The 11,471-nt window shown below is 35.9% G+C and overlaps 1 protein-coding gene across 1 annotated transcript in view; it reads right to left on the bottom strand.

Annotated features, from left to right (window-relative positions):
• Positions 1-11,471, bottom strand: part of LOC124387224 (Fc receptor-like protein 5) — a 111,051-nt gene that overhangs the window by 63,266 nt on the left and 36,314 nt on the right. The window contains exons 22-26 of the mRNA XM_046851441.1: positions 6,381-6,389; positions 3,658-3,933; positions 3,077-3,328; positions 2,660-2,929; positions 215-487 (exon numbers count right to left, since the gene is read on the bottom strand). Coding sequence (XP_046707397.1) covers positions 215-487; positions 2,660-2,929; positions 3,077-3,328; positions 3,658-3,933; positions 6,381-6,389 — 1,080 coding nt within the window. The remainder of the gene's footprint in view (positions 1-214; positions 488-2,659; positions 2,930-3,076; positions 3,329-3,657; positions 3,934-6,380; positions 6,390-11,471) is intronic.

Raw genomic sequence — 11,471 nt, 5'->3', positions numbered from 1 at the left:
TGGCATGGCATGGCCAAAGAAGAAGAAGAAGCTGGTCCAGATCACCTTTCATAACTTTTTTCTTTTTTAGTGCTGACCTTAGTTAAAGTTTAATTAATATACACATTTAAATACATATATAAAAGTACTGAGGTGTGTAAATAGAAATCATTGTGTGTTATTTTACAGCTCTGTTATCTGTTAACCTCTTTGTGTAATGCAGTCACATACTCACCAATAACATTTACCCAGAGTGCATCACTGTAGTTTGTGTAGTAGACTGGGTTTCCTCTTCCAGCTCTGCACCTGTACTGACTTCCATCAGAGACACTAACTGATCTGATGGTGTAGGAGTGTGTTTTAGTCTCAGTTTCACGGCTCTGTGTGTCTTTGCTCCAGTAAAACTTCCATCCAGCAGACTGCAGCTTCAGTGTACAGTACAGAGTCACTGAGTTTCCTGTCAGTGCAGCTCCTTTAAGGTCTGATGTGAGTTCAGGTTCAGGTTTTTCTGTTAAAAATCAAATATAATATTAGAAAGTGAAGTAATCTTTACTGAATTAATCACTTCTCAGGAAACCAGTACAATACACTCTCTGTGATGATGACAAACAATTTATGTCTAGTGTTAAAAAAAAAGAATTGTATACACACAATGAGAATAAAAATACGGATATTAAATGTAAAGATTCACTGTAAGGGGGCAGAACTATGATGATACAGCATTCTAATCTTTCTATACTATATATCATATGTTATGGGTGTAGAGCAAAAAGATTTTTGTTTGAGAATTGTTACAAAAATGCAAATCTACAACTGTAATCTTCAGTGAAAGATATGTTGCAATGTTGACAAATTAAAAATTGTCTTTTTTATCACAGTTTCTGTTGATATACATTAAAATACAAAAGTGTGTAGTAATGTTAGTCTAATGTAGTGATTGGGGTACAGGGGGTAAATAAATATTAAAGTTGTGTTCAAAATTATTCAACCCCCACTGAAATTGATTGTTTTGGTCGGTTTGACATTGATTATGATCATTCAGTCATCCTGCTTACAATTAAATCAAAGAGGCACGTGTAGGTCAGACAAATATAACATAACATTTATAATGAAATAACCACAAATGTCTTTTCTGAGCTCACATCATTATCAGTTTTATTCAACCCCCAAGTGACATTCAAACTTAGTATTTAGTACAACATCCTTTTACAGTTATAACAGCTTTTAAACGTGAAGCATAGCTTGACACAAGTGTCTTGCAGCGATCTACGGGTATCTTCGCCCATTCATCATGGGCAAAAGCCTCCAGTTCAGTCACATTCTTAGGCTTGCGCACTGCAACTGCTTTCTTTAAATCCCACCAGAGGTTCTCAATCGGATTTAAGTCTGGTGTTCCAGCCTTTAATCTGCAACCATGCTCTAGTGGACTTGGAGGTATGCTTGGGATCATTGTCCTGTTGAAAGGTCCAACGTCTTCCAAGCGTCAGGTTTGTGACGGACTGCATCACATCCAATATCTCCTGGTACTGAAGAGAATTCATGGTACCTTGCACACGCTGAAGCTTCCCAGTACCTGCAGAAGCAAAACAGCCCCAAAGCATGATTGACCCCCCGCCATGCTTCACAGTAGGGTGTAAGGTGTTCTTTTCTTCATAGGCCTTGTTCTTCCTCCTCCAAACATAGCGTTGATCCATGGGCCCAAACAGTTCTAATTTTGTTTCATCAGTCCACAGAACACTATCCCAAAACTTCTGTGGGTTGTCCACATGACTTTTGGCATACTGCAGTCGACTCTTCTTATTCTTTGGGGACAGCAAGGGGGTGCGCCTAGGAGTTCTGGCATGGAGGCCTTCATTACGCAGGGTGCGCCGTATTGTCTGAGCAGAAACTTCAGTACCCACATCTGACAAATCTTTTCTCAGTTCCTCAGCAGTCACACGGGGACTTTTCTCCACTCTACGCTTCAGGTAGCGCACAGCAGTCGAAGTCAGCATCTTCTTTCTGCCACGACCAGGTAGCGTTTCAACAGTGCCCTTTGCCTTGAATTTGCGAATGATGCTTCCAATGGTGTCTCTTGGTTTGTTTAACATCTTTGCAATCTTCTTATAGCCATTGCTCTTCCTGTGAAGAGTGATCACCTGTTCTCTTGTCTTCCTGGACCATTCTCTTGACCTCACCATGTTTGTAACCACACCAGTAAATGTCTAGAAGGAGCTGAGTATCACAGTCATTTTAAAGCTGCCTAATTGGTGCTTATTAGGCTTTATTGCTGCTCCCTGATATCCACAGGTGTTTTCAATACCTGATTGAAAACACTTCATTGAACCTCTGTTCTTCAGAGTGGTAGTCTTTAAGGGGTTGAATAATTATGTCAATGAAGAATTCACAAAAGAAACATTTACTACTGTATTACAAAACTAATTGATGTCATTTTAGTTGCATATGGTTCTTTAAGAAGTCCTTGTAGGATTTAATTCTGAATACAATTACAAATGTACACTAAATTCCCTAAAACCATTTACAGCATTGGGGGTTGAATAATTTTGAACACAACTGTACATTATTAAGCTAAAATGCTGCAGTCGCCAATGATGGAGTTCATGGTCACATAAAAAAAAATATGTCTTCACTCTTAAAAGCTAATGGAATATAGACAATATATGAGGTAAAACACACTCACCAGATACAGTCAGTGTAACTGCATCACTGCTCTGTGTGTATTTTGGATCTGATGACTGAGTTCCTTCACATCTATAAGCACCTTTATCAGAGGCTTTAACATCACTGATCATATATGCTCTCTCTTCTGCAGCATCACTGATTTCTTCATTATTTCTATACCAGTGATACTTCCAGGATCCTACAGTCTGTATGTCACATGTGAGAGTGACAGTTTCCCCAATGAACACATTCACAGCTGGCTGTATTTTCACTACAGGCTTTGGTCTCGCTATAAAAATATATTTAAATGTCTTCATATGCAATACATGTACACCATTTAAATGTTGCATAATTATACAAATGCAACAGATGTTAAAATAAATTAGATTTATTGCTTAAAGACTTTAAATGCGAAAATGTAGAAAACATGACGTACCTTTCACTGTAATTATGACTGGAGCACTGAACTCTGACTCGTAGTTTCCCCTGAGTGCTTTGCAGTAGTATGTTGTTTGTCCTTCATTAGAGATTATCACACTGAGTGGGTTGGTATTTAAGGGATTGAATTTCTGATACTTGTACCAGAAAAAGCTCCATCCAGTAGACTGCAGATTACAGTTCAGTGTAACTGTGTCTCCAGTGTAGATGGAGCTCTGAGGATTCACACTCACAGTCGGTTTAGGTTTTTCTGTTGATATGAAATGACAAAGAACTGTATTCACCTTAATCTATGTACGTTATTGTGCATTTGGATTTATATAAATGTATATAAGAATACAGAATAATTATTCAATTATTAATTATCATTATTATTTAATTATATAATTTAATGACTTACTATTTAATGATTGTAAATGATTGTATTGTAAAAACACAGCACTAAAAGGTAAATTAGTTCCTAGTAAGTAATAGATTACTTTCAAATAGAAAAGTAAAAACAGATTAAATGGGAAAATAATTATAATTAGATTTTACTTTACACTAAAGTCAGTAATATTATACATTTTACACACTCACTTGATACAGTGAGTGTAACTGGATCACTCATCTCTGTGATCTGAGAATCACTGTGTCTCCTCCCACTGCAGGTGTAGTTTCCTTGATAAGAGTCTGTAATAGAGCTGATGCTGAACTCCTGTGTTGTGTGGTATGGGTAGAATGTGTAATAATCCCTAATCCAGTCATAACTCCACTCAGTGTCTTTTCCTTTCTGTATTTCACAAATAAAAGTCACAGTCTCTCCACTGAACACTTCTGTCTCAGGCTTTATAATTACCACAGGTGTAGGACTCTCTGTAAGAAACGAGAAAACATCACTATTGTTTTTATACATGGACACATTTCCAGTATTACTATCCATTATTCAATTATTATAGGGATACATTTAAAACATTCAAGAAGACTAATCTTTAAGAACACTGGGTATAAGCAAGCCAACAAGAAACCAACAGTAATCTTATTTTTTACAAATGTACACACCCACACACACACACACACACACACACACACACACACATCACCACTTTCCTGTTATCTGTAAAAATGTACTGAAGCATTAAGGCCCTCACAGCCAGACCATGTACTATGTAATTATTTAACTAACAAACTTTTGTAATTATTATTATATGGAAAATCCACCCACAATAACACAAACTTTTTGTACTAGTTGGTGCTGCAGTGTCTATTGTATATGTTACTCTTTTTGCTTTTTGCTGACTTTTTTTTTTTAGCAATACTAAACAAATGTATAAATTATTACTAATTTGTATTATAAATATAAATAATTCTTAAAAGTAAAAAATAACTAACAGTACAATAGTATCAGCAAGATAAGACAAAACTATCCCGCTAACTGACCACTTTTATATGAGTGAGTAAAAATTAGCATAATGTATTTCTGCTGCATTATGATAAAAACAATAAAGTCATGCCCTTTTTCATAATTTACAAAGTTCATAAACTATATAAACACAATTTTCCAAGCTCTCTTAATCTTTCAAAATCTATGATCTCTTACTAGATGGCTTACTTTAAACATCTGAGGCAGGTCTAGTCTCATACACAACCCCAATTCCAAAGAAGTTGAGACACTGTACATAAATACTGTTCTGTACATAAATACAGCAATGCAATGATTTGTAAATCTCCTAGCATCACAGCTTCTGTCTGTATACATCTGTTATCTAAAGAGACTAATTGTTGAAGTTTTAGGAGGCGAATGTTGTTTCTTATGTGTTTGATACAGGATTCTAGCTGCTCAACAGTTCTGGGTGTCCTTTGTTGTGTCATTTGGTGGGGAAAGGTCTGCACTGCAGACTATGACTCTACTATAAAGTCACGCTATCATAATGGATTTTGTATGCAGTTATCTTTGTCTTGCTCTAACATGCAAGGCTTTCCCTGAAAAAGACATTTTCTGGATGGAAGCTTGTTTTGCTTTAAAACATTCAGCATGAATGGAGCCTTTCCAAAGGTGTAAACTGCCCATTCCACAGGTACAAATGCAATTAATTTAATTAGCTGCAAAATATTCCTCCAACTGTTTTATTGTAATAACACTTTTATTTTCCAGATTTTGTTGCCTCATCTCAACTTTTTTAAGACATGTTGTAACCATCAATTTCAAAATTACCTTATATTATCCTTAAATGGTACATTTCCTCAGTTTGATATGTTTCTATGCTCTATTGTGGATAGATATTGTGAACGTTTTCTTGGAATTGGGATTGTATTTATTTCATGTATCAAAAAGGGAAGCCTCACCTCAAGTAAATGATGACAAGACCATTTGTCCTTTTTAGGTCAATTAACAGCTCAGATGTCTTTACACTGTCTCTTATAATTTCATTAAACTTGTTAAAGGATGCAAATCATACATGTGACTTTGAGTGTTTCCATGTTGTTTATGTGTTCATTGTTTATAGAATCATATTGAAGTATCTATCCAGTAACTTTTGTGGTGTTCCTGACAAGAAATGCATATAAAAAATTTAAGAAAGAAAGAAAGAAAGAAAGAAAGAAAGAAAGAAAGAAAGAAAGAAAGAAAGAAAGAAAGAAAGAAAGAAAAAAAAAAAAAAAGTTTCTATAAAAACTTTCAATAAAAAATGTCAACTTGATCATTTTTTTTTTTATAAGAAAAAAGTGTCCATTTTTACAAGTAATGTAGTTGTCAGTATTACGGTCAGGGACTACTGTTCCCATCAGCCACCACACCTCAGTGAACTATGTTACCTTCTTGAAAAACAAAATCTGGATGGTTGCACCTTTTTGTAATAGTTGTGTAGGAGTCTCCATGCTGTCCTAATTGTTAAAAAATGAATCTCAAAATCTTGTTTTGGGTCAAAGATGGGGTCAAATATGTAGTAGATGTTGGTTAACTAAATAATGGCCAGTCCCTGGTGGATTTTCTTAAATAAAACAGGCAGTTTTAAATACTGAAGATAAACAAAGGACTCATGACCAACTAACAAAACAGTATCAATGTAACAACACAATGTTATTAAAAAAATATCTTTAAGCATATGTAATCTGGATGTGTGTTTGTTCGTTTATTTTCACCAAATCAAGACTAATGCCAAGAACTGTGTCTTTTTCAGGTAAACTTACTGCTCAGATGTCCTTACACATTCTCTTGTAATTTTATTAAACTTTTCTTTGCAAGTGCATGTGACCTCTACTATTTCCATGTTGTATACAGTATGCATTGTGTAAAGTATCAGTGTCATATAGAACTATCTTACCAGTAACATCTGTGGTGTTCCAGACAGGCCATGCATAAAAAAATGTCAAAAATAAACATTAACATTTTTTATATATAATAAGTGCTTAAATTTTCTCAAAATTAAGGATGTTGTACAACAGATATTCCTACCCATTTCGCTTTCCTATCAACTCCCCTGCTATACTTTCCAAAATATAACACCAACAAAGTATTAATAATCAAGTGTATGTAAACTTCTGAACTGAATCTGTTCTGAACTGAATCTGAATATCAGTTACTACTGTGTGTATATTAGTGCTGCAACATCGCTTCGACATAATCGATTACGTCGAATACGAAAATACGTCGACATGTGTGAAATGCGTCTATGCGTCACACTGTTTAGACAGACAGGCTAAACCGACCGTCTGCTAGCTGCACAGAGTCGTTACTCAGGATCCACCATATTGAGACTGTGTCTGTCCCCCGAGCAAAACCAAAATATAGGAATTACCAGAAAGTCTGTTTAAGTAACCTGATTAACATTAAATTAAATAGGACTGAATGCACAGTCAGCACCTCTGATCAAGATAGGATTGTTAAATATTATATCTCTCACGCCAAAAGCGCTTACTATAAACGAAATTATTACCGACCAGGAGTTTAATATAATGTGTTTGACAGAAACATGGATTAAATCAAATGAATATGTAGCATTAAATGAGGCGAGTCCTCCTGGGTATAGTTACATACACCAACCCCGTCTAAATGGCAGAGGAGGTGGAGTAGCAGCTATTTATAATAATTATCTAAACGTCACACAAAAGACTAAACACAAATGTAAAACATTTGAAGTTCTTTAAACCAACATAAAATATTCAGTGTCCGAAAGCAGGTCAAGTCAGTTAATTCCACTAATTATTATTTATAGACCCCCAGGGCCCTACTCTGATTTTCTGATAGAATTTGCAGATTTCATTACAAATGTAGCTACTTCTTTAAACAAAGCATTAATTGTTGGTGACTTTAATATTCATTTTGATAATCAGGAAGACTCCTTAAGAGCAGCAGTTGTGTCCATTCTAGATTCAGTTGGAATCAATCAGAATGTTATAGGACCCACTCATAGTGGTGGACACACTCTCGATTTGTTGTTAACATTTGGATTAAAAATAAAAAACTTAGTCATAATTCCACAGTCTGAAGCTATTTCAGACCATTATCTAATCTCGTTTAAAATTTGCCTAAGTCATTGCATTTCTACCTCACCACGTTACCGTGTTAAGCGTACTTTCACGTCAGCTACAGCAGCGCGTTTTATTAATAATCCTCCCGAAATTACGTTATTAGATAGATCTCTGTCAGACCCCGCAGAGCTCGACTGGGCCACTGAGCATCTAGAAACAACGTTATGTTACACTCTAGATGATGTAGCTCCCCTTAAGACCAAAATGATCAGGGAGAAAAAATTAGCACAGTGGTATAATGATTATACACACACCTTAAAACAGACCACTTGAAAATTAGAACGTAAATGGCGTCAAACTAAATTAACAGTATTTCAAATAGCATGGAAGGAGAGCTTCTTAAATTATAGAAAATCTCTTAGTGCTGCTAGATCAGCATATTTCTCCACCCTCATAGAAAATAACAAGCATAATCCTAGATTTTTATTCAGCACGGTAGCAAAATTAACAGGGAATAAAAGCACTGCGCTAACATGCACACCATCAATAGGTAGTACTGATTTCATGAATTTTTTTAATAATAAAATTGAAAACATCAGGCAAGAAATCCAGACGGTTAATATAAATCCAAATTATTTTACAAGTAACCCTGTAGACAGCAGTGTATTTTTAACGGACAATCAACTACAAAGCTTCACTCCTATTCATGAGAATGACTTAATTTCATTAATCTCCTCATCAAAATCATCAACCTGCATTCTCGATCCCTTGCCTACAAGTTTCTTTAAACAGATCATTCCAGAGGTAATTGAACCTGTTTAAAAAATAATAAACTCTTTCATTAGCACTGGTTATGTACCTAAATCCTTCAAACTGGCAGTTATCCACCCCCTTATTAAGAAACCTGACCTTGACCCATGTCAGTTGTCCAACTACAGGCCGATATCAAATCTCCCCTTTATATCCAAAATTTTAGAAAAGGTTGTAGCACAGCAGTTATGCTCACACCTACTTATGAATAACATTTTTGAAATGTATCAGTCAGGATTTCGGCCTCATCATAGCACAGAGACGGCGCTAGTTAAGGTGGTAAATGACCTGTTATTGGCCTCTGATCAGGGTTTTGTCTCCTTACTTGTTTTGCTCGACCTTAGTGCAGCTTTTGACACCATTGATCACACTATACTGCTTGCAAGAGAACGTTGTTGGAATAAAGGGAACAGCTCTGTCTTGGCTCAGGTCTTATTTGACTGATCGCTATCAGTTTGTGGATGTAAATGGTGAGTTCTCCACACTCTATGAGGTAAAGTTTGGTGTTCCTCAAGGATCTGTCTTAGGCCCACTGCTTTTCTCTTTATATATGCTGCCTCTTGGTGAAATCATTCATAAACATGGGATTCGCTTTCATTGCTATGCTGATGACACACAGCTGTATATTTCAGCAAAGCCAGATGAGCGAGATCAGCTAAACAATGTTGAGAAGTGTGTAAAGGACACACATCTGAGTGAACTTTTGTACCAGTATGACCCTCCACGCCTACTTAGATCAAAAGGTGCTGGCTATCTGTTGGTTCCTCAAATAATGAAGACTACAGCAGGGGGCAGATCTTTCTCTTATAAAGCCCCACAGTTATGGAACAGCCTTCCAACCAGTGTCGGGACTCGGACACAGTCTCAGTGTTCAAGTCGAGGTTAAAAACTTATTTATTTAGTTAAGCCTTTTGTCATTAGGTTTTTCTAAGGTAAAGGCTCAGATCTGGAGGGAGCATGGATATAGAGTGTTTGGTGAACTGGTATATTTGTATGCTGTTGTCCCCTCACATTCACACGTTCACTCAGGTTTGTTGACGGTGGTGTGGTGGGTCGTCTCTTATCCCAGAGATCCCTCATGTCTGTGTTACCTTCTGGTTCTCCCTTTTAGTTATGCTGCCATAGCGAGTCTTGCCGGAGTCCAAACTGCACAGTGACATTAACTTTCATACACCAGTAGGGACAATTAATAATCCATATCCTTCTCTCTCTCTCTCTCTCTCTCTCGGTCGAGTTAAACATGCTCCTGAGGTTCCAGTGACCACTGTTCCTGCCCCTCTCCCCTCCATGGATCTTCACACTTCTGTGCAGCTTGGGACGGTATCTCATCAACACCTTGGGTGGTTCCATGTAATTCCGGAGTAGGACGGATTGGACTGTAGTTGGTTTTGGCGGTCTGCTGCACTGACTCGGGAGTGCAGTTTGCTTCTGATCGTCATCACTGTACGCCACAACTTTGTTTATCTGCTTCAAATGGACATTTGGTGCAACCCAGATGACGATAGGTTCCCTCTTGAGTCTGGTTCCTCTCAAGGTTTCTTCCTTATGCCATCTCGGGGAGTTTTTCCTTGCCACAGTTGCTCATCAGGGACAAACTTACTTACAAAGAAACATATTTACGTTTAATCACCACATTATCTGTGTAAAGCTGCTTAGAGACAATGTTCATTGTTAAAAGCGCTATACAAATAAAAATGAATTGAAGTGAATTGTTTACATTCATCTAGTGTAATGGTGGCTTCTGCTCCTGGGAATGGAGAAAGTTCCAGTCTATCACAAAAAGCTAGACCACGATTATCAAAAGTATGGGAATACTTTAAACAGAGGCCAAATAAAATGGTCCTTTGTTCCCTTTGCAAAACCAAAATGGCATACCATGGCAGCACAACTGCAATGCACGAGCACCTCATAAGAAAACATCCTGGCGCTCTCCGACCTCAAAAGGTCGAGCCATCTTTGTAAGTATTTATTATTAAAATTAGTTTTGGGAGTAATTGTTGTGTTCTTACCTGCTGTGTTTTGGTCAAGAATTAATTCAGATATGCTAGGTAATAATGGTAATGCTCATCGCTAACGGTATAAACTGCAAACATATACTGTACAAGTTACTTTGGCGACAATAATTTGTAGAATCCGAGTTATATTTATATTGAGTTTGTATTCTTGCGTACCAGTGTAGATTTATTCACTACTAGAGATTTAAAGCACGTTTGTACGTCGCTCTGGATAAGGGCGTCTGCTAAATGCCGCAACTGTAAATGTAAATGTAAATAAAGAAAACTTTATCTTTTAATTTGCATTTACTGGTTGTTGGAATTTGTTTATGCACATAGACTTTAAATTAACTACTAGATTTACATTAACAGTTCACTGTAATCTAGTAGTGTACGTGAACATATAGGTAAATAGGCTACTAGTGCATTTTTGTTTACTTTTGGCACAAGACAATTAAATAAAACAATAACAAGTATGCGATCAATAACAAATTATCTCATTAGTTAAAAAGAGTTTAAAATGCTTTCTGCATTTCATAATAAATTGACAAATTCACTACACTTTCTGAAATACAATTAATATTGTAATCATAGTAATCATGTTAGACATTGTAATTAATCACATTCAGTTCATTTAAAAATATGCAGATTTACTACCCTCTTTAAAATACAGTACAGTATTTATATTGTTAGCATTCATAGATTTCATGTTTAAATTGGTTCCTAATGTTAATTATTGTGTTTGTTTTTTTCTCAGGAAGAGGCAAAGCTATGTACAAGATTTCTTTCATAAAAAGGATGTCATTTTTTGCATGCCCCAAATGGCCGTTACACTTACACTTTTTGGCACTATATTTTTATATACTGTAAAGATTTCAACCACATTGAAGTTTTTTTTTTTTTTGAAAAAATGTAATAAAAGTTGAAATATTATATTAGAAGTTGTACTAATCATTTTTTGTAAAGTTATCCAAAGTATTAATTAACTAATTAAAAAAATAACACTAAATTAAGCAAAAAATAAAAATAATCGTTGGAGTTGTCGACTAATCAAAAAAATAATCGCTAGATTAGTCGACAGAAAAAATAATTGTTAGTTTCAGCTCTAGTGTATATTGTGGACTTAATGTAAACACATGT

Source organism: Silurus meridionalis, chromosome 6 (assembly GCF_014805685.1).
Source record: "Silurus meridionalis isolate SWU-2019-XX chromosome 6, ASM1480568v1, whole genome shotgun sequence".
Lineage (NCBI taxonomy): Eukaryota > Metazoa > Chordata > Actinopteri > Siluriformes > Siluridae > Silurus > Silurus meridionalis.
The sequence above is the reverse complement of the archived record's forward strand: the minus strand, read 5'-3'. Positions and strand labels throughout refer to the sequence as shown.